This window comes from Aulonocara sp. 'chitande type north' Nkhata Bay, linkage group LG8 (genome assembly GCF_057382095.1).
Source record: "Aulonocara sp. 'chitande type north' Nkhata Bay isolate Kocher_YH1m ecotype deep benthic linkage group LG8, A_spYH_male_GT1.1, whole genome shotgun sequence".
Classification (NCBI taxonomy): Eukaryota; Metazoa; Chordata; class Actinopteri; order Cichliformes; family Cichlidae; genus Aulonocara; species Aulonocara sp. 'chitande type north' Nkhata Bay.
This window is the reverse complement of record NC_141351.1, coordinates 10031378-10054730: the sequence shown is the minus strand read 5'-3', so window position 1 is coordinate 10054730 and position 23353 is coordinate 10031378. Positions and strand designations below refer to the sequence as shown.

The 23353-nt window shown below is 42.2% G+C and overlaps 1 protein-coding gene across 1 annotated transcript; it reads right to left on the bottom strand.

The window, feature by feature from the left end:
- Nucleotides 1-7651: 7651 nt before the first annotated feature.
- On the bottom strand, nt 7652-23331 carry LOC147323183 (ubiquitin carboxyl-terminal hydrolase 31-like). Its single transcript, XM_086303398.1, has 16 exons — nt 21876-23331; nt 18007-18144; nt 17790-17878; nt 16669-16761; nt 16267-16402; nt 16016-16166; nt 15658-15838; nt 15461-15572; nt 15272-15366; nt 14668-14745; nt 13727-13856; nt 13464-13583; nt 13161-13386; nt 12924-13082; nt 11856-12008; nt 7652-11766 (listed from the first exon to the last, which is right to left on the bottom strand). The coding sequence occupies exons 1-16, from the start codon at nt 22413-22415 to the stop codon at nt 10229-10231; spliced, it is 3939 nt and encodes a 1312-aa protein (XP_086159524.1). The 5' UTR covers nt 22416-23331; the 3' UTR covers nt 7652-10228.
- Nucleotides 23332-23353: the final 22 nt, after the last annotated feature.

The following is a 23353-nucleotide window of genomic DNA, read 5'->3' as shown; positions in this document are numbered from 1 at the left end:
ACAAGACTTCAAGGACAGGCGTAGACGCACCATGTTCTTTTTTATCTCCCGCTCTCCAAGGAGAGTTGTAGGAAGAGGCTTAGAGTATTTGCTGTAATAATTTGGTGATCTGATATTGATTAAGGCTAAAAGCAGCAGTGCTGTTTTTAATGTAGGGATGAAAATCTAAACAGGAACGCTTTCCTCTAATGCACCACAGAATAACTAGACAGAATTAAGACAGCGGGCTGAAGGCCAAGTATAAGCAGCGAAATGTCACAGTGATGTTCTTTGTGCAGATGCCATGTAATGTGGTTCGTCTCCTGCTGAAGCCACGGTTGCTTAATGTAGCTTCAAACATCCATCCCTTTGGATTTTTAATGAGTATGGAACTAAGAAGAGGGGAAGGATTATTTCCAAAGGAGTCCTCCCCCCTGAAACCTTGATATTGCAGTTGTTTTCATACGAAGCTGTTAGCCGTGCACGTGCACGCTCTGTTTAAGCTGCACTGAATTAAGGGTACGGATTCACACACAGCCGTCCTCGTCCTTTGCTCAGGATGTCCTCATGGGATGGAATGAGCTCCTTCGGTATCTGAGTGAGACAGCAGCTGACACTGCAGAGGCAGGGATTCAGCAGTGCGCCGCGTTCACTCCTAATGCTTCAGAATAGTTTAACTTCTGCAGCCGACAGGATGTCCCAGTGGTCGAACTCACCGGTGGCTTAGGAGCCAAATTAAAAGGAAGTGCTGACAACTGTGGCACAGTCTCAAGTATGTAATGATATATGTTCTACAACTATTTGCAGACCAGTGTTTGAACTGCAGTCTGTGGAGATGACAAGGTAGGAGACCATTATAGAGGAAGCTATGGAAGTGAAGAATTTAAGTGTACTAAAAACAGACTTTCAAGTGACATGTAATTTAAATATGGGCTCTTGTCCGGGTGCACCAACTGCAATATGCGCAGATAAAATGAGAGACATTTTATCTGGCTTCACATTCTGATTTTTATTTTGCATCTCTGCTCGAATCAGCAGCCACCTGCACGGCCCCCTTTTTAACTCGTCTCCAGCAGGGAGTGAGAAGAAGATGACAAAGATGTGAGACAGCGTTGGGCGGGTGCCCTTTCAAGATTCAGATCAGTAAAATTCAGCAAAGTCCTCCAAATTAGAAACAGTTGTTTAGTGCCATCTCCCTGTTGTTGCATCCGTTTGTCAGGCGGGTTGAGAGCCTGTTTTCGGCGGAGTAGCTAAAGTGCGGCAGAAAGCTGATTAGATCGGAGCAGTAGTCAAACCCTCGGCGTCTCTCTCACCAGGAGATGTGTTCTAATTAGAGCTCGTGCCTCGTGTCTCACTGAGGAGAATAACAAGTCTCATCCCAAGGCTGCCTCCAGATGAACCTCGCATCCACAGCAAAGCAAAACATCTCTGATGTATCAGCAAACCCCTGGACTTCCAGACCACACCTGAGTCGACATGCTGCGCATGAGGATTTCAGTGGTGGGGAGGGGGTTACGACGAAGCCATGCAAAGCTGGAGCTCAGCAATGAAAGAAACCAAGTAGAGCGGGTCTGTGAGTAGGTTTTAAGGTCCAAACTGTTCTTTCGGGTAATAAATGTATTTCTAAACACTTTTCAGTGGGAAATAGGTCATTAAACCAGTGAAGATTTGCACTTCTCACAATGTAGAACGGTTGTTTTATACCTCATCGTTTCAGCATTTGATCGGTGTGAAAGGAGGGACCAGCTGAATCCTGGTGTGAGATTAGGAGATTCTGCATAAGCCTGCTCCATATGCACAGTTATTTCATTTTGCTGTGTGCATTAACCCCTGCACATATTGTGTATATAAAGGTACAACCAATTATGTTATGGAAAAGAAAAAGAAAACACAAACTAATTATATATTTTGAAGTGGTGTGTAATCCTCATGATTTTTCTATCATGCTGCTTTTCATAAAGTATTCTGTTTTTTTTTTTAAATAATTAATTAAAAAAAACCAATTTATTTCAGCATCAAGTTGTTGATTATATTTCACATCATTCATGAAATTTGCATCTTAGTCACAGCTTAAATAAGTAAATCAGAGCAATATTTGATACAGATACGCTCATTTTGATCAGCAGCCCTCTTTAATCATTACAATACTTAACTTAAATGTTTGGCTTCTGAATGTAATCAAAGCAGCAGCACATAATCTTTAGTTCTCTAAGAAATACTCGTACTGTGCTTTCCATCACAAAAAATGAAATTCTACTCCATCACACAGTAACACACACACACACACACACACACAAACTCAGGGTGGAGGATGGTCCAGACTCCCCGGGCGGCTTGTCTCAGATTGGATGTCAGATGCTAGAGACAGCTGCACTCATCACAGCTTTTATGAATACATTACCTTTTATGTTCATCCAAACACTAATTTATCTTCCTCTGAAAATCAAGCAGGACAGGCTTCCGCTCATTGGTCATCAGGAAAATTGCAACTTTCAGAAACTCTGCGGTGTGGAAGACAAATATCCACAGACAAAAATCACGGCAAATCTTTCAGCTGGGTGGTAATTCGAAGCTTGACTTTGACAGAGTATATGTGTGGATATTTGTGTGTTTGTAGCTGCGTATGTGGTGTTTATACTGCCGCTTTTTGCCTGCATTTTTTTTTTAAAAGCAGAGATGGTTCGTAAAATATCAAAGTGTGTTATTTGCCTCCATGAAAACTCCCCAACATCAAAGACTTCCTCCGTCTCCCCCAAGAACCCAAAAAACCTCCAGTTTTTTTTACCCGTGCAGTATCGCCTGTCTTCCGTCTCAGCATTGCTCAAAAGGCAAAAGCCTCTAATGACACAAGAAGGAAGATGGAGAGACTGCTGCCAACAAAACAGGGAGAGAAAAAAAAGGATCATCAACCAAACAGACACATTTTAGCTGATGATTGACATCCCTGCATCTTTTTATTATTCCTGTGATGTTCGTCCAGACGCACTGTTGCCAGAAACTGTGGCCTCACACTTTGGCTGATGCAGCAATCTGGTGATATGCGCCTCTCTGCCTGCCAACCACCTGGCTGAAAAAAGCATAATCAACCTCTCAGTCAATCACTCCTCGCACAGCCAATGGTGTAGGATGGGTGTCAGAGGAAGCGTGGCAGACATGCGCTGGCTTTATGTCCAACTTTGACACTTCACACCTTGCTCTCCAGCATCCTGATGAGTCCCTCTGTATTAGAACGGCCTTGGGATTCCAGCTACCCACTGCCACGCATTATGTAGGAGAAATAAATGCTCTGCCTGTGGGATGAGGCTGCTGGGTCTCAGACATTTTACAGGTTGCGGTTTTAGCGACTGTATCGTCTTCCAGCTTCTTCCTTCATAAAGAGCACTCAACTGAATGTCAGTGAATTAATTACTCAAAGAAATCTGGGGGTAATTTACGCTAGAATTAAAACTATCTTGCAGTTAAGACTGAGCTGATAATGTGCGGAGCGATGATGGGGATTATATTTAGCAAGATTATTGTGCTGCATTAAAAAACTGCACATTAATCCTGTGCTGCTAGAGAAGGGTACAAAGATCACCAACCCTGACAGTTTGTGGAAGCTGTCTCTAGTCCAGAAACAACAGCAGAGTCTCTTTGGGTGTTAAAGTTGTTTTCAAGACACAACTTACTGCTTAGGGTTACGTAATTCAGCCTTAGATATCCCACAAGACGCATCATGTATATTGCATTTCCTAAAAAGCAGCTCGCTCGCTCTCCGATGCACTCAAGGCTTACTAGGTTTTTCATATCCGATTAAAGGAGAACTAAAGTACTCCATCACTGGGCTCAAGAGAAGAGAAATAACTGACACGCTCGCTGCTGAAACAAGTGAATGATTTAATTTGTTTCTCATTTGGCAGGGGGGGAAACAGCCCTACACTGAGAACACATTTGGTGAAGCATAGGTTGTTAAATTTTCACTTTATGATTATGAATTGATAAGGGTTGAGTAGAAAATGTAAAAAAGAGAAAATTTAACAGTTTCCGTCTTTTTCTTGGGTACTTAAGGAGATGCAGTTTGTTAGCATAGATAGATAGATAGATAGATAGATAGATAGATAGATAGATAGATAGATAGATAGATAGAAGCTTAAGAAATTTGTTGAGCACTAACATTTTTAAATGTGGACTGTGAGTCACACTGGTGTAAAATGGTGCTATTTTTTTCTGATTTAGCAAGCTTGAGTATGCAACACCCTCAACATCTGGATGATCAGTTCTGAACTACAAAGCAGTTGCACAGGTTGCCTGGTGGAAGGCAACCTGTCTCCAAATTGCGATCTGATTTGGATGACAGCAGTCACTCTCAGACAGAGGAAGGTTTGTAAATAACTCTTGTCTAATTTATTGCAGACGAGTTGCCAAAATGCTGCAATCAGTCTGTGCTGGTGAGTATAACTCATCTATACTACATCTGCTTTACTATTAAAGCCAGGTTGGCCAGCACCCAGGTTTTCACAGGTAGATTGGCATCCTGCAGCAATCACGTCATTATTTGTGAAGGAATTTGAGGATTTTTGTTTCACATCAATGAGGTTCCAGCTGGACTCTAAATGTAAGTATTTAACCTGAAATTCTGTTTAATAAAATGAATTGTTATGTTGACATGAACTGGTTTGCAGTTTTGGCTGATTTATGACAGTTTTACCTCATTCAGTCTTAAACTGGCAGCAGACTGACTCCATCTTATTGCCACATGAACCAAAGTTGCTTTACAGATACCAACTGATTGTAAGTGGTCGCAGATCTGGTCGCCATCTTTGAAGCAACCATTTCAAAGGTAGTAAAATTACAAGCTCATTGAACACAGTCCCATTAATTTTGGTCGTGTGGCAGTCTCCAACCACCGTTTTCTCCAGTGTGACTGTGACAACAAATAAAAAATCACAGCAGTGATGACAGTCCCTCTGGTTGATCCAATCTAGCACCGACCTTAGGTATACAATAACAACATCTGTGCTAGGAACTCTATTTAAACTGCTCTGTCTTCCGCCCTTTTTCTTCCTGTTAAAAGCAAGTCGCCAAAGCGTTTGCTCATATGAGGTCATACAAGTGTTCAGGTTTTCTCTGTTTTCTCTGCATTATTGTAGCGTCTTTACCATAAAATATAAAGCATCTTGATGCCACTGTTGTTGTTGCGATTTATAAATAAAACAGAATTTAAATCAATTGAATTGAATATTAAAATGAGCAAAGCATCATTTCAACAAAAGTGAAAAAAACAAAAGTGGTTTAAACCAACATTTCAAGGGTAATGCCAGTGGTTAGACAAAGAAGTTAAATATTACAGTTTAGATCTGTTGTTAGTTTCAAGTCTTTTGGTCCTCTGAGTGTCTAGAAGGAAGTAGGACATGTTTTAGGGTGACCCTAACTGGCAATTGACAAGTTGCTCTCAAATGACTTTTTATAGTTATCTTTAAATCAGGTCCACCCCACACTCATGAACTCTGGTAACAATGAAAATGTTTGGCCTGAGGTTTGAAAAACAGGACATAGAAAATCACTGGTTGCCTTCCTGGTGGCTATTTTCATCTTTTATATACAGTTTATGAACTGACAGAGGGAAACCAAAAACACAAGAATAAGTACGAGTTTCTTGCCTAAAGTTATTTACACATTTTAAATGTAGAAATGAAGAAATCTTGTGAATGAAACTAACTTGTGAGTGCCTTCATGTGACAATACTGGTTGAAAAGCTAAAAATGATTAAATTACATAAAAGGCTTTTTTCTTTTACAAAGAAAAGAAACCCTTTTAAATAATTCTCTGATCTATTAATACCAAGATATCTGACTTTAGGATTAATCAGTTTAGCTGCTACCACAGGCTTTTGAAAGCTTTTCACTTTTCTGCTGCATCTTTCTTTTCTGTCCTGTCAGAGGGGAACAATGCTGGGCAAGTTAAATGAGGCTGATTATATACCCTAAATTATTGGATCAGATAGGAAATGAATAACTAAAAAGAAACATATCATTAATGTAAAAAGACAGAAAGAAAAGCTCATAATGCAACACAAATTAGCACTGTCCTGCATAATAAGGTCATACTGCAGAGAGGTATACAATATATATGGGTGTGTGTGTGTGTGTGTGTGTGTGTGTGTGTGTGTGTGTGTGTGTGTGTGTGTGTGTGTGTGTGTGTGTGTGTGTGTGTGTGTTAGCATATAACACACATTCCAATAGCAAGATTCTACTGGATGTATTATAGCACTGCAGCATCTTATGAATTTTAATACAAAACAATGGAACACCAACACAAACACGGGCACCAAAAATGAAAATCCAGTCAGATGTGTTTCACAGTGTTGCATGGCTGTTACACTTGGTTCTATTTGTTGTGTTGTGTTATAGAGGTGTTTATAAGTGTGTGTGTGTGGCCACACTGAGTATTTCACCTTCAGCACAGTAGTCAATGCATCGATCCATCCAAGCAGCAAGCAGTGAAAAAGTGAAATCATGAAGCTCCCGTTCCTCTCCTGCTCCTGCGCGGGGACGCTGGAGCATTTCCAGCAGCATTAAGGATTAAATTTGGCCCCCAGAAGATACCGAGATTGGTTTGATCAATACAATTAGATTGCCTTTTTTACGACGCACCAAGCACATTAATGTAGCAAAAGCAAAACATGTAAACTAATTCAGCCTTGTGTTCAGGAGTCACGGAGGGTAATGTCACAGTTTGTGTGCTAAATCCTGATAAAAGTTGCTGAATTCTCCACCGAGGTCTTGCTAATGATGTTCTCTTGGAAGTGATACAATTGGCAAATGATTATTGATTTCGGCACTAGAAGAGCCTGGCTCCATTACAGAATGATCCTGTGCCGGGTTGCAGTCGGTGAATTTAATTACGTCCATACGTGCATTTAAATAGGAGAGCCTCTCATTGTCCTTTAGGGTTTCAAAAAAAGAGAGAAAATATACACTTTCCTACAAGTGTATAAAATCTGCTGCATGTGGGGAGAAGCATGTTGTAGCCCCGTCACACCCCAGGCAATTTTTAAAATTTCATCAGTCTTCTGACTGCACAAGAGGTGAGAAGTGAGCGGCAGAAAATGTAATCCCCAAAACTGATGACTGTTACACAAAATTACAAGAATAGAAAAGACAAAGAGGCAGCATTAACTCTTAATATGCCCAGCCTTGGGCCAAACTAATAAAACTGCAATTGAATCAGCTCTAAATAAATGATGGTGCTGTAGTTTAATAACATATCATCTGCCCCGCTGACAGCATTAGACCTGACACTCTTATATATCTTAATAATCCCACAAGTTCAGACTGAAGGGCATTTGTCAAGAGCAAATTCACACCGAGTGCTGCTTTATTTCCCTAACTCGTTTTTTTCTGGCTCTTCTGAGACTTTCAGGCAAACACCGAGCACCACCAAGTGGAGGTAATGAGAAATGGAAGAATAAATTGTCCCCCAAGCTAGTTATACAAACACTCTAAATGAAAAACAAAGCACCTGCAGGTCAAGCTGTCTGCACGCAAACAGAGAGACAGAGACAGCATTTTCACTGATCCTGCTTTCAGTTGTGATTACCACCGCCCCACTTTCCTCCTCAGATCAACAGAAAAGACGAACACAGCACTTTTTAAATAAAATGACTCGATACAAATGGGAAAATAAAAAGGTTTTAATAATTCCCATGCATTTTGTGTAAACAAATAATTCCTCACAGTACTGCATTTCCACATTGCTGACATATCATCAACACTGGCGCGACATACATAGGTCAGGTTTTTTTTTTCCAGTTCATATACTGCATGTGTTGGGTTTTAATACCACAGCATCAACAAACTGTAGCCAGCAGGCACTGAAGATAGCATCTTTGATTTATTCTGCACTGCATGTGCTGAAAACTTAGAGCCCGCAAAGCAGTTTGTGGCTAGTGATATACACTCACCCTTAAATGTGACATTCAGTAAATCATTTTATTATTAAAACTTTCATTGATTGGTTTGACTTAAGTAGAGTTCCTGTTGTATAGGTTAATGAAGCCTTCCAATGTTTCACTGTAAGATATTAGCATTTGTTTGGGGGGGGTTGTTTTGTTTTTGTAGAAGGGTTCATGTTTTGATCTTATGTAAAAGATGCATACGTGTATACTGCACATCAGTTTTTTTCTGACAAAAGCAGCACAGTTATGCAGACTGGTCATGAGTGGCCACAATCTGTCTAAATGCATGAACAGAAATAGAGTTCACTCCAAAATCAGCTAAATGTAAGTCACAAGGTTACTTAAAAAAAAAATACAAATAAAAAAAAATACAAATAAAAATCCTCACAAGCAGTTTCATGCTGGAACTTCTTTCTTTGCACTACATCAGATTTCTGCTGCCGAGCTTTTAAAATCTGTGATTTTTGGGCACGGTGAGGGCCACAGCTCCATTTCACTAAAGAAGAGGCAGACATCTTTACAGCAGATGTCTCTGGAACTACACAGACCACTAATGCCCCTTTAAACCCAGACAACAAGCCTGTCACTGGGTCTATCATAAAACACTCCCATCCTGGGGCAAATATAGCTCTGCTAATATTGACCAGTTAAAAGTGATCCGACTGTAACACAATCCGAAAGCTGCAGCAGCATTTTTGCTGCAAAAGTCATGAAAACTGTTTAAAAAAATAAGTGCAACTGTGAGTGTTTGTTTCGAGGGGGAAACATGAGACAAATGAATACACTACAGAAAACCTTCATTCATATGAACTCTATATTACTCTGAGGAAATGTGCAAACAAAGCTTTAATAAAGATGCCTTTACATGCTCTCCGATGCTGGCCTTTGAAAAAAAAAAAAATAATAATAATAATAATTAATATATATATATATACATATATAAATATATAGATATATATATATATACATGTAAATATACATATATATACTTGGAAATAAATACACATCCAACAAGAGTGGCACTTCTACATACTCAGTGTGGGCATTTACAAGAATCTGCTTGCATAGTTAAGTGCATGCATAAGCAATTTATCATGCAACAACTGTCACATACTTCAGGAATAGTGATCTCTTTTTCTCGGGTCTACAGTCAGTGCGTTCTGTGGAGTACTACTCTGTATTGCAAGCTAAGATGCGCACAAGCTGTGATGTGGCATGTGAAGACAGAGGACAGGCTGTCTTTGAGCATGTTGTTTATGCGGTTTTTTTGTACATTAACCCTGTGTTCGTCTGGGAGGAATGTTTGGAGACGTCTGGCAGTCTGAAGAGGCTCGATTTCCCACAAGGGAACCTGGGCACCGCAGTTAAGTGTTGGCGTCAGCAGCTGGAGGGCAGGGGTGGTTTTGAGGGGTTATTACAGGTTAATAAACACAAATGTTAAGAACCATGGTGGACCGAGGATCTCCAGACGTTAGACACTGATGACGCACGTTTCACTCCTCAGCTTCTTGGCGACAGTCAGAATGTGGTCGAATAAAAAAAGAAGAAAAACTTTGTTTTTTTCTGTTTGTTTTTTTAAAGGCTATTGCAGAATTACTACGTCAAAAAAGAGCACATGTAAACAGCGGTTCGCACTAAACAGGCGTTATTGTGTTTTACTTGAAATGACATTTTCAGTGCTTGATAAATATTAAAATCGAGTTACAAATTTACCAACACCTGCAGTTACACAACTTTCGATTAAATACTTCTCTGCGATTATCTGAGGCACTGATGTTTGTCGTTGACATAATGGCTCTCGATACTGGAGGAGAGCTGTACGTAAAGATCTTCTCTTGAAAATAATTTGCTGCATCAGCATGTTAAAAATTGCCAGTAAACTTCCTTTGGTGACTGAGTGAGTCCGTGTTTGAAAAGTTCCTTTCTCCTTTCCGCATCCACTTTCCAACTTGTGCAAAGTGACTTTTATTCTCGCTATGAGCTGCTCTTCTCCCGACGATGCTACAGACAGAACAAGGCAATAATTTAAACACACGCCCATGCTTATTTACAACACAGTATAATACGCCTGAAAATCAATGCAATCCATACAAAGTGCTTCTGTTAAAATCCATTCCTAAATAACTATTTAACAATGTGGGCAAGAGGTGTCCAATATGGCAGCTGGTATTCAGTGACCACTGAAAAGCTACAGGTGCTTCAAAGTTGTTTTGCCAGACATGCTTTGTGTCTGGTTTGATGGTTAAAAAGAAACAGAAAAACACCTCAGAGCTGCACTTTAGAGAGATTGTTTTTCAGACCCTCGGAGTAACATCACTTGGATTTCTGGCTAGTTTGTGTGGAGTTGATGGGGATCTTTCTGGACTGTAATGTCTTTTTAGCCGGCTCTTTCTTTGAAGGGTCCTTTGCAGTGGCAGGAGACTGAGCTGCTGTTTCTGCTCCAGAAAGCTTTGATTTTGTGGAGGGCAGCAGTGAGTGCTTGGCGGAACTTGATGCCTTAGAGGACTCCTTGTCTTTGGCTGTGCTCGCGTTGGACTCCGAGGCCACGCACAATGTTTTTTTGCTCGCTCCGTGCGGGACTCCTTCTCTAGATGCGCTCCCACCACTCTCCTCTGGACTTCCTTTCCCCTCTCCTGCCCCTGCTTTGCCGCTATCACTTGGTTTCCGGGTCTCTTTAGGCCTCAGAGCAGTTTTAAAGAAGGACAAACCTTTGTCCTCTGTCTTACTGCTCCTCTGGGGGCCTCTTAGCGGTGGAGCTGTATTTAAAGAGGAAACACCTACACTTGAGGATCGGAGACTAGTAATGGAGGAGCTACTGCTTGAGCTCCGGGCTGCTGCTCTGTCTTCCATAGCCTTGCCTGGCCTGCCCTCAGCTCTACTAGCAGCGCTCAGCCTGGAGGGAGGACCTCCATGGCTAACTTTCTTCTCTAACGCCGTATTGGTCCGTGACGATTCACGGCTAGTGCTCCTGTCTGCTGCTCTGTTCCTTCCTGAAGCGGAGCTTTTCTCACTAACCCCTCTGGGTGATGTCCTCCTCTGAGGGTGTGAGTTTTGTAATCCGGGAGATCCACTCTTTTTCTGTGCAGCCAACTCAGGATGTAATACCTCCGTGGTTTGGGATGATCCTTTTTTAGAGGGGGTTGCTGTTCTGGAGGAGCCGCCCTTGCAAATTTTAGTGCTTCCATCGCTTTTGTCTTTTGGCGTTGATGGTGCCGCTGCGCTTTTGGATTGTGTTCGAGACTGTGACTTATCAATGGCCGGAGATGCAGGAGAGAGAGAGCTGGATGACGTCGAGGAGGTGGCAGCGCGCTTCTTTGGGCTCTTTTCGCTCTCCAGCCCAGTCTTGGCAGAGGACCTTTTGACACCGCTGCTGTCCACGGCCACAGTCCTTGGTTTCACCTCCTTTGCAGCTGCACCATGTCTTGGACTGACCTGTTCAGCCCCAGCCAGTAAATTGTTGTTATCTCCTGCCTGGATGGAGCTCCTCTGATCTGCCTGCAGCACAGCTTTCGAGTGCACCTGCTCTATCAGCCTTTTAGCGCCTCCATTACTCTCCAAAGCACCAATAGCCGACTTGCCCCCTGACAGTTTATCTAACTTCGGTGACCCAGTGAAGCAGGAGGTAGCCTGCTTGGTATCAACCACCTCTCCTATCCTTTCCAGTACTGGGGAGGAGGAGTGGGACTCCAGGGAGAAGCGTGAGGGAGAGTTGGAACGAAGCTGGAGCTTAGCAGAGTGGGGCCAGGATGGTTTAGCACCGTTTTCACTCAGTGCTAAGGGACTTGCGATGGAAGATCTTGAGGAGAAAGTTTGCCTTTGCATGCCTCTCACTGCTGGTCTGGAAGATAAACCTGCAGGGCAGAGAACATGCATTAAGAAAATAGTCATGCTTGTCAGCTGAAAAAAACACATGTAATTGTGTGATATTAGTGTTCTTTACCATCATCTTCACTCCGTTCACCAGCAAACTCAGCAGACTCAGAAAGAGAGGCCAGCGAGGTGCGTCTGGAGGACCCTGATGAGGCTTGGCTAGGTGGACGACTTCCTATCAGCCGACTAATCCAGTGCTCACACAAAGAGGAACTGGTGGAACCTGAGAGGCCAAACAGACAGACAGTGGTTGAACATCTATATATTATGAGCATTACAGGATAATTTAATATGTGAGGTATGAGGTGCAATAAAAAAGTTCCAGGATACAGCACATAAAAAATAAATATCAAAAACCTTTAAGGTCATCTGCTCATGAACCTTCAGACCTTCTACTTTTAGATCTCTGTGATGTGAGCCGGATTTCTCTCAGTGTCTGAAAACAGGAGCCCTTAAAAATTATTTTCATTTTGGGCAAGTGTGCAAAGTCACAGGGAAGCAAATCTAACCAGTGGGTTTGTATGCCACCACACAGTGGAGTTCTCCACAGTGTTTCCCTTCAAACACCACAGTCACACCCTGGAGGATGAATTCCCAGTGCTTAATCTCATGACTGCTGAGGAAAAAAGAAGAAGAACCACCTGCTCCCTGCACGATGCTCCATCTTCAGGCTTTGAAACTGTAGAGTACATAAACTGCTGAAAGTGCTCAGTGGTAGCCACAGACCGAGCACTCATCACCAGCATTGATCATCCACAGCAAATTTGAATCAGTTTGAATGTTTGCCCTCTGCACTGTTTTAACAGATGTGCTAGTGTAAGTGTTTATAAAGGAACTTCCAAGGAATAATATAGCAACAGTGGTAAAACCAGGTCGCCTACAAATCACAGTCGGTGGACCGATCTCTAACTCCTTCAGCCCACTTGTGCAGGATCCTGAACCTCAGGTTTCCCCCAATGCATCCATGTGAGAGTGTGTGCAAATGTTAGAAAGGTGATATACTAGCACCAGTCCATTTACCATTTAGGTGCATGAGAAAATGACTCAAAATTGTGTTCCTTTTTATGGGTTTATTGCCAAATGCTTTTTCTTGCATATTGGACATGAGTCTGCACACAGTAACATTGTCACAAATTACCTCCCACAGAACTGTTGGCAGACCAGGACGGGATAGTTGCACGTCGTTGATAAAACAAGATGTAAGCAGTCTGCTTGCAGACCTCATCTTCAGATATGGGATGAACATCGCTATCATCAAAGCAGTACCACTGCCCATCGATGGAGTTCTTACAGTGAGCTACAAGACACAATGAAATAAAACAACATAAATATCCTGGAGAGCTTCTGTACCCAGCTGGATATGGTGCTTCCTCACCTGTGTAATGTCCTCCCTGCATGGTCCCATGATGGTTACACACCGCATACAGGTCATAAAGGTAGTCCTCTGGATCACGACCCATCCCGTACGGCCGTCTCCATGGCGACCAGTGGGAGGGCAGACTCCAGCTGCTCTGGCTTCTCTTTACCATATGAGGTGCCATGTCCATGCCCGTAAGCGGGAACTTCACCATGTTCTGCATCTTCATTCGCCGATCCCCGTCCTGTAGAAGCAATACGTTTAAGTTTGGGGTTTTTTTTGTTTTTTACTTACATCGTATGAAAAGATACAATCTTGCACCTGTCTGAAGCGTTTCAGGTGAAGTATGAGGATGTCTGGCAGGGTCCACAGGCTGAGTTTGATGCTGCCTTGCTGAAGCTGCTTACAGTGTGGACAGCGCCATGCATCATCAGGAGCAAGCTGAAATTAATGTGAAAACGCTTTAAAGTGGCAAACTTTAAGCACAAAACAGGCTTTACGCTCTGCACCCCTGCATGCAAGGGGAAATATATATATTTTAATCAGTATCAGTAATATTTTTTGTGCAGGTCACACCAGCATACCTGTTCCTCTTTGGTGTAGAGTTGAAAGCACTGGGCGAGTGAGCAGGTCTGAGGCTGCAGATGCTGCTCCTTCGCTTGCCGCACACTTTCAGCATCGGGGATGTACTCGTCCTCAGTTCTTTTGAACAGACTGTGGGCGTAACACAGCCGAAGTCACAGAGGGAATACACAACTTCAAAAGAGTTACTATACAGCGCTGTGCTAAAGTCACCCCTCATGTCTTCACATGTTTTATATATATGAGAAAACACATAGAAATAGAGCATATAAGGGAAAAAAAGAGTTTGTACAATTCCAAAGAGCTTGAAAGTCAATATTTGGTGGGAACATCATGACTCTTCATTATTCTCTTGTAATTTCTTTAAGTAGTCTTCAGGAATAGTTTTTCAGAGTTCTTGAAGGACATTCAAGGCTCTTCCTTGGATGTTTCTGCCTTTTGTTCTGTTCTCTGTCAAGATGATCCCACACTGCTTCAATAATGTTGAGTTCTGAGCTTTTGGGAGGCCAGTCTACGACTGATAGTGCTGTATTGTGTGTTGCTGTTTTTATTTATCGAGCTCTGCATTTACTGAAATTTAGTTTAAGATCATTGCCGTGCAGAAAATCAAAGTCACTGCCAATCAGACACTTTCCAGATAGTGTTGCATGGTGGAACAAAATCTGATGGTACATTTCTGCGTTTATATTTCCATGAATTTTGACAAGATCCCCAACACTGCTGGCTGAAGTACAGCCTCAAACCATGACCGAGCCTCCACTGGGTTTTACAGATGTCTGTAAATACTCAATGTTGTACCGCTCACCTGACCTCCTCCGTTTCTACAGACAACAATTTGAACCAAAAACTCTTATTTGGATTCATCACTCTATCAGTCCATCATTTTTTTAGTCCAGTTCTTGTGTTAATTTTGTGTGTGTGTGTGCGTGTGGGTGTCACGTACTAGTCTTTCGTCTCCTTGTCCCACTCAACAACAATTTTGACATGAGGGGGTCCTCCAGGACCACAGGACTTGTATGCTCTGTTAAAAGTTAGACCAGAGACACATTAAATGTTTAATTTTACACATTTAACTGGGTTTTTTAATTCATTATTATATTTATTATCATAAGCACAGAAAGATTTACGCCTCCTCTAGAGGTAATTTCTGTTTTAGATTTTCACCACTAGCCACTATTAACCATTGTCCTAGTATTGAAGTCATCATCAGAACTTGTGATGGTGACCATGTTTTTTGTTTTAAAGTTTAGTTTGAACGAGTCTTTGTTTGTTCATGTAACACAAGCGGAGCAAATGTCACTCACAACTTTCTTTTCATTAAAAAAAAAATCCATGCAACAACCCCAGAGGTCGACAGCCTCTGTGAAGAAAATCTATTAGAACCAGACAAGCTATCAGACATCTCAGGATTTATTTTGACATCAATACCAATGAAGGTTCGCTGAGGCTCTTCAATCACCTTCAACTGGACAGAACACGCCACAGGATTTCTACAATGACATTCAGGTGGGGTAACACTGCATCCTAGCGGGGATATGCGGCATTACCTTTCCACAGAGGGATGGCAGAGAGGCTGCTCCTCCTGAGGCAAGAGATATGTGATTCCAACCACTCCTACCACACGCAAAGTGAAGGGCCCCACCTACAGGGCGTCAAGGGTAAGACAAGAAAAAACTTAATCTTCATTAAAAGCTTATCAAAATGTGAGGTTGCTGTGTTTACGTCATAATATGCACCTGTACAAAGACTCCAGGGCGCAGAACATGCCTCATTTTCTCCAAAATCTCTTTCTGTAGTACATCCCAGGTCACTGTACGCTCCAAATATAGAATAAATGGATTACCGAACCTGGGGGAAAATAGAAAAACAGCAAGTTTTAGAAGATTTGTGGATTAAATTTGCAATTCTTACACAGCTCTGTTCATTAAAGCACCTGCGTCCTTGCTGTCCAGCGCAGGCTCTGTTGCACACCAGCAGGACGATCTTCTCAGCCTGCCCGCTGTTCTTATTGGGACTCTGAGGTGGTGTTGTAGGCTCTTGTATTTGTGTGGCCATCCTGTTATTATCTGTCCCATACTTCAAGTTGTTCTGATTGAGATTGGCATGTGGGCTTCCTGAAACGTACACAGAAAAAGTTCAAGTTGGGGGGGAAAAAACCCACGTGCTCCCTTGTGAAGTGTTTCCAAAAATCAATCCAACATGCTGCTTTACCTTCCCAAAAATGAAACATTTTGCCTGTTTTTGTCAACCCACTACACTGAGACAAAGAGTGAGTAAACAGGATGTCGTACCACATCGCTTGGAGCGGATCTGCTCCGGTCTGAACAGCTCGGGTGTCTCGAAAGCAAAGATGGAGTCGCTCTCCTGAATGATCTCGAGGTCGTCGTCATCGTCACAGAAGGAGCGATGGAAGCCATCGTAGTACATTTCAGTGAGAACAATCTAAGCAGTGACGGGGAATCAAAAAAACCCAAAACACTAAATTACTGATGCGGGTTCGTTAACAGGAACACAAAGAGGAAAGTTTTAAATGAGGCCTCACCTGTTGGGCAGGTATTTTGGTCTCTTGGGCCACAGCTTGTCTCAACCTGGACACGGTGCCAGAGAGGGGCACCGCCACCCCGACTCTCATACAGTGGGAGCACTTTCCTTGATACACCACTGTCACATACAGGGGCCTGCACAACAGAACGACTGGATTTAATTGGCTGTTTCATAACCATGACTGGACCGATGTTCCAAAGATAGACAGCATCTTCTAATTTTAGCTTTTTCCTGTCACATCTCTCACAGTGTTTGTCTGGGCTCGGTTTGACACTCCCTTTGTTTCCAAGCTTGGAGTTCAGACAGGATCTTGTCTCATTACAGTTTTGGATACAGGGACTTTTTTTTTAATTGTATGATGGATTGTCTTACTTCTAAACTAGACCCAGAGTCACCTTACCTTGTGTGAGGTACCGGGATTGGCAGTGAGATGCAGAGGAAAGGATCAAAGGTGTTGCTCTGTTTCTGGCAGTGAGGGCAAGTCAGGGAGGATCTAATCAGAGAAACAAGGAGAATTAATGAATTACAACTGACACCACTTTTATGTTCTTATATGAAGCTGAATAGTTGAGCCAGATCAAATTTATTCCTAAGCTCAGGCTCCTGGGAGGCTTCCCATCATCCCATCATGCACTAAGCATTTCTTCTTTCCTGACCTCTTTTCAATCTCTGTATGTTTATACACCACTGCTACATTTAATCACTCTCAATTATAAAACTCTCATAATTTGTCTTTAATTCTGCCTCCCTCTGTTGTCTCCTCACAGCTGATGACTGTCCCTCCCTGATCCTGGTTCTACTGGAGGTTTCTTCACATTAAAAGGAAGTTTATTCTTCTCACTGTTGCCAAATGTTTGCTTTTCAGGGTTATCTGACTGTTGGGGTTTTCTTTTTAATACTGCAGAGTTTTTACCTTACAATATAAGGCAACTGTTAATGTGAATTGGTGCCATATAATAAAACTGAACTGAATTTTAAGTTTCTTGGGCTTTAAATAAAAGGAAAAGAAAAGGAATAAAGAGGAGCAACAGCAGCTTTGAACCTGCAATCATAATAATGGCCAGCAGGGGGCAATTGCTCCAGTTACAGAAAGAAGTCTGTAAAGACTGAGGAAATGACTCCACTTCTCACTTGATTTATGAGTTCAGTGAACACTTTTCTGGTGAGTTTATGGTCTTGAAAATGTATTTTCATTCTTATTTAACACTGCTTAACACTTTCTAGGATAAAACATCCACAGCAAAGAATCCACAAACTAATGAGTGATCTCGCTTTCCATTTGCACAGTGTTTGGTTTGATGTCAAAGTCACAGCTGTGTATAAATATCCTCATCTATACCAATGTGGATTCGACCTGTGATCTGCGTTTCACTTGGATGTTTATCACATGGGCAATTACTCTCAGCATAGAAAACAAAGGATGTCGAGGATTTTCTTAACTACGTATGTATGTTTTGTAATACAAGCACGGTGCTAAAGAGTCAAAACAAATGTGCAACTGCCAGCAACTGCAAATTTTACCTGTATTGTGCCTGAAACAGCTCCTGTACAAAAGAGCCAGGTGCTGGTAGTGGAGATCCTTCAGGGACAGTTTCTTCTTCTACTGGAGGCTGAGAATAAACAACAGCAGCAGTCAAGAAGCAATAAAATGTTCAGAAATTACCGAATGCGCAGTTGCATATCTGTTTACTTTAGGACACAGCGGTAACACGTAACTGTGATCTAAATCAGTGTTTACCTTCCTGGGGAGTCTGCTGTCCAGGGGGACAATTTGGTTGAGGTCTTCATGAACTCTATCAAGCAACCAGAGGAGGAATTCTTGGGCATCGTGCTGGGAGTTGCCCTTGAATTGAAGGGCACTCTTTGACACTACATTCTGCAGACAACAGCAGAAAAAAAGAAAAATCAAGGAATTGGATGGATTTAAGTGGCTTGCACAAAAAAAACAGAGATGTAGTAAAAGTTCACAGAGAGCGACTCGTTCCCTTTTTCCACCTTGCTTAACTGTGAAATATTCAGCTATGTTTAACCAGGACAACGATTAGCAGAGTCCTAAAGGTCAGGCCAAGCTTTTTAAAGCAAGGACACTGGCTGAAGCTTGACCTTAAACAATAAGCTGCTGGAGATCAAAACAGTGCGTACTCTACAAAGCCGCCCAGGCTGGAAGCTGTGAAGTCACCTCCACGCAGAGGCTATCAAATGTCACACAAGGTCAAAGATACGAGCGGCACTGGGTACTGTGTGGCCGCTCAGCCTCTCCTATGGGACAGTCGTCCTTATTTTAGAGCAGTTACAAAAGCAGCCTCAGCGCTTTTGTGCAAAATGGTGCAAAAAAAAACAGGGCCAGGCTATCTTGTGTGGCTCAACCACAAAGGTTGTCTTTAAGTAAAGAGATCTGAGATGATATCAGTGATTCATTTTCTAAATACCCAGGTCTCTTTTAAACACTGCACCTTCACAAAAATAGAACCCTATAAACTGCTATGCTGTGTGTATTTTTGGTTAACGACAGACAAGACACTGTGAAAAAAATGGGATTGTTATTCCCATAGGGCAAAGCTAGGGATGCACAAAATGTGAAATTCTAAGCCAATAGCAACTGTCCTGATTGTCCTGAGTGCCACTGTATTTGGTTTTAGTCGTTACTCCCTGTTTTCTTCGTTGTGCGATATAAAAACAATGGCTGAACTGTTTCAGAGTCTTTTATTGTTCATCGCACTGTTTGTCAACATCTAGCTGATAAAAATCGGCCAATGCCATTGGTTTATGCTGTTTTTTGCCAACAGGCCAATAACCAATCAGTATGAAAGTGGCTTGATACTGATGCTCAGCCTGTGTAACTTCATTCTGAATTCATCAGTTGGTGATAATATTTAAAAAGTAATATTAAATGAGGCACTGCATTAAAGCTGTGATATCTTTCTCATAATGCATCATTAGCCTGAGTTGTTGGCTTTTTTTCTGCCAAATAAGTGCCCTCACATTTCATACCCCAAACCTCTGGTCTGCAATGCAGAGTTCAAAATCTAAATTAAAAACCAGTGACACCAACAAGGCACTACAAAAATCCCCAGTGCCAGGAAGGACAAACTGTTTTCCCAGGCTGTGCACTCAAACACTTTTGCGTGACTCTTACTGACCTTCGTTTGTACCTTTGCAGTACATTTGACCAGGATTTTAGCTGAACTTGTAGTTCAACTTAAATGTCAAATAGCAGGTTGAGCTTGAAAGGATTAAATAAGTGTTAAGTAAATGTGCCATAAAATGAATGAAACCACCACACAGCAAAAATATAACTATGTTTCCCGTGTATTTAAAAGGTGCACGATGTATGTATGTGCATTTATAACACCTGATAAAGAAAAAGTTTAAAAGTTTTTAAAAAGAACTAGAAGGAGAAACAGGAGAAATAGTAGTTTGTCCAACAGAGGGCAACTTCTCTGTTAGCAACACTCATAAAAAAAGTAGTCAAAGACTGATTGTAACAGTAAAAAAGTTTAGTTTTTTTTTTTTTAATTATCTTAGTAGGAGAAGCTACTTTTGGCTGCTCCCATATTCGCAAGTCGTTGCCACAACAGATAGCCCTGCATGGTTTTCCATTTTTTTGTTTTTGTTACTTTTTTGGTTGATTTAGGATTTGCATCTTCTCCCAGATTTGAACTGGAGAACTTTGCTTATTAGACAAATATTATCTTAGTAACTGCCCATAAAAAGCTACACACGATGAATGTCATGCAAAGCTGTTCATATTTCATGGGTCTGAAAGAAAAAATATCGGCTGACATATTGGATTTTTAGATCATCAAATATCAGTATCAGTACGGGTTTTAAAAAATATCATATCAATATTATCATCATATAATTTGCTTTGTTTTGTTTTGTTGGGGGGGTACAAATGTTGAATGTCTCATGTTGGCACTGTCACAACACTTTACTCTGTGTGTAGAGTGACTGCATTGGCTTTGACACTTGACCCTGTTACAGGAAGCCACTTCAATGTCATCTGATATTTATGCTTTTATCTACATTTAGTTTAATTCTGTTTCATTTTTCTTTGTTGGATTGGATATTTTTACACATTTGAGATATTTAAGTCTTTTTAGTGTGTTTCACTTAATGTTCAGCTGGTATAACAAAGGAACTTCCAAACTCTTTGGACAAATAAAATCTCATCTTAAGATGAGATGTGCAGAAGTGCAGACTTGTGCAAAGTCTTTGAGATTTTAGGTAGTGTACTACAACCAAATCCTCAAACCAGCGGCTTCTGAGAGAGAATGGACGATAAAATAATTCCCTTGTGTTCTTATTAAATCTCCCTAATGGTCTTTAAGTGCTTCCAGTTTAGGCTCAGATTGTGGTTTAAGAAAAGAGGTGGAAAATTAGCAAATGTCCATCTTTAATGTACACAAACCACAACAAAGTTTGCTTTGCTGAAGTCCAGTTAGCAGCATTTAAGGTTGTAATAGTATTTTTTAGACATTTGAAGAGAAAGATCCATTTGTACTGTGTGTGTGTGTGTGTGTGTGTGTGTGTGTGTGTGTATGTGTTCTCCCAAATATCTATGAAATGACACTTTTAAAAGCACCAGTTGGAAGCGTTACTAATGTTACTAGAAAACACTTGTATGCTGCAAAAATCCTACATAGTTTTATTCTGTTTTTTAAGGTTATATTCACCCATGTGTCCATGTCCAGTTCAACATGTTTAATGCTTCTGATGATGAAAATAATCTATATCCAGCTGGACTGTTTGCAGTTTGGCTGGCAACTAAAGCAGAAGAAAATAGACAGAAATAGCAACATTGTCAAGAACAAAGAATGCGCTGTATGGCCCGTTTCTGTTTAGTCTCTCTCCACTTTGTATTGAACTTTTCAAGAACACATCATGAGTGAGAAAACACGTCTTTTGTTATGCAGAAGCAAATCTTTGTGATCGTGACAGGCAAACTTTTCATCGCCGGGACGCAGATTTAAGAGATGACAATGAAAAACAGACAAGGCTGGAAGCAAAAAGCTGATACAGTCAGCTTCAATACAGCTCTGCTCAAGATTCTGTTTCATTTACAAGGAAGAAGTGTTAGTCCTATAAACACTGACTTTTCACGGATCACTGGGATTCTACTATAAACACTGTACTGCTTGTAAAGTGCATATATGGCTGCCCCGTGTATGACAATCACACCTGGATCAAAGTCAGAAACACAAAGTGGCATATCTAAAATATAAAACTAATCATCTTTGTAATATTTAAGGAGTTCACACTCAGATTTATCTTCTAACCATGTAAGTTTAGAGAACATAAAAAACACATTGATTTGTAGCCAACCACTTAAAAAGTAGGACTCAGTTTGTTGCTCAAGTTCACTTAGTTGCACTTAAGAGGCAAAAACTTGGACTATAAGGTGCAGCTGGTTGTCCCATAAGCTCATATCTAATCAAACGTTAGATGACTGTTGAATTTGGAGCTCAAAGAAATAAAAAAAAATATTGCAAAATAAAATAGAAACACAACTTAAATCTAGTGTCTTTTGGACACTTTCTGCTTGCTTGTCAAACTTGTGCAGACCCACACAGAGCGAGGGTCTTTATATGGGTCTCCACGACCTACCTTAAAGTCTCTGCTGTGCTGAGGAGTGTACTCGAAGGTCCACAGAGCCCGAACCAGTCCGGACAGCTGCTCGGTTACCTCCCCTGTCTCCGGCTGCTGCTGGCCTCCCCCTTTTTTCTGCATCAGCACCCCGTTGGACTTGGCCTTTTCGTTGTTGCTTGTCGTCTCTCCACCTTTGAACTGCTCCAAAGCAAGGTACTCAGCAAAGAGCTCTGTGTTGCTCAGGCACTGCAAGATAGCGTTCATGAAGCAGGTGTTGCCGTGGTTCTTGAGCCCGGCGACACCGGGCACCTTATCCCCAAAGGGGAAACCCCCGCAGTCGCTGTCATCCGACGGGAGTGACCCCCCAGTGGTGTTGGGGAGCAAAGTTGCCTCGTCGGTCTCATCCTCGGCGGCCTGCTCGTCGGTGCCAAAATGAGACAGAGTCGAGAGAGTCCGGAGAACTCTGCTCATAAAGCTCCCCACGGAGCGCACCGAGCTCCTCCGGAACAGCTTTTTGCTGAAGGATTTCTTCTCCTTGTTACTCACAACTTTCGACATGATTGCTTTTTTTCTCTCTCTGCCCCTCCGATTTCACACCTTAATTACAGAGAGGGCCCCCACTTTTCAGAGAAACACCCCGTGCCCGCGCACTGACAGCTCCCTCGCTCTGTGGTGCTTTACGGGAGGCCTGAGCATATTTCACTGAAACGTAAAGGCCTGGCAGTTCTTGGGATCATATCATTAGGAGACAGCAGAGTACAGCATCAAATCATCGGCCCACTTGCAACACTGCGTCGGATTGCATAAACTGCCTCCGCGGAGAGCCGCTATCAGGGCGCTTTACGTGAATGCCAGGGGTAGTCCCGCACCCGCCAGCAGCCATCGTCATTTCAAATGGTGACATATCATCACCCGTTTCTTTGTTAGGGTGCTGGAAAAGGAAAAAGAAAGCACGGCGCTGATGGGGCTCGGGTATCAGTGTCAGGCACACATAAACATCAAATCCACTACTCGCAATTAGGCTGAGAGTGACGAGCGGAATTCCTCATCATTTATTATTAAACGAACCGCAGCTCCACCCTTTTAAAGGTATTTCTTCTGACCCCGGCCATCGAATCCGCGCTGACGTTGAGAACCGGTGGGTCGGAGATATGAACCAAGTGAACGTCTTCCCTAAATCGACTCCACGGGCGCGCTGCCAAACTGAGGAACCCCCGACCGAAGCGACACAGCGCGCCGCTCCCTGGCGTTTGGCTGCTGCGGGGCATCTCTCCCTGCGCCAAACGCGTGAAGCGGACGTTCCCGTTTCTCCATCTGAAAGTTTGTTGTCCTTTTTTTTTGTTTGTTTAAATACTTGTCCGCTTCGTGCGCCTTAATTCCGCCTCCGAATGAGATTCACGGCGAGGCCGCTTCTCCCGTCTCCATCACCACCATCATCATCTGTGGGCAACGATACTGCAGGCAGGGCGGTAACGGCTGACGTCAGGGCCAAACAC

What these genes read in the sequence shown, in the direction of transcription:
- LOC147323183 (XM_086303398.1), bottom strand. Translation starts at nt 22,415, where the DNA reads ATGTCGAAAGTTGTGAGTAACAAGGAGAAGAAATCCTTCAGCAAAAAG. An exon ending in GCTGGACAGCAAGGACGCAG is followed by an intron (nt 15,573 to 15,657) that starts GTGCTTTAATGA and finishes ATTTTCCCCCAG; the next exon opens with GTTCGGTAATCCATTTATTC. An exon ending in GCCCTGGAGTCTTTGTACAG is followed by an intron (nt 15,367 to 15,460) that starts GTGCATATTATG and finishes GACGCCCTGTAG; the next exon opens with GTGGGGCCCTTCACTTTGCG.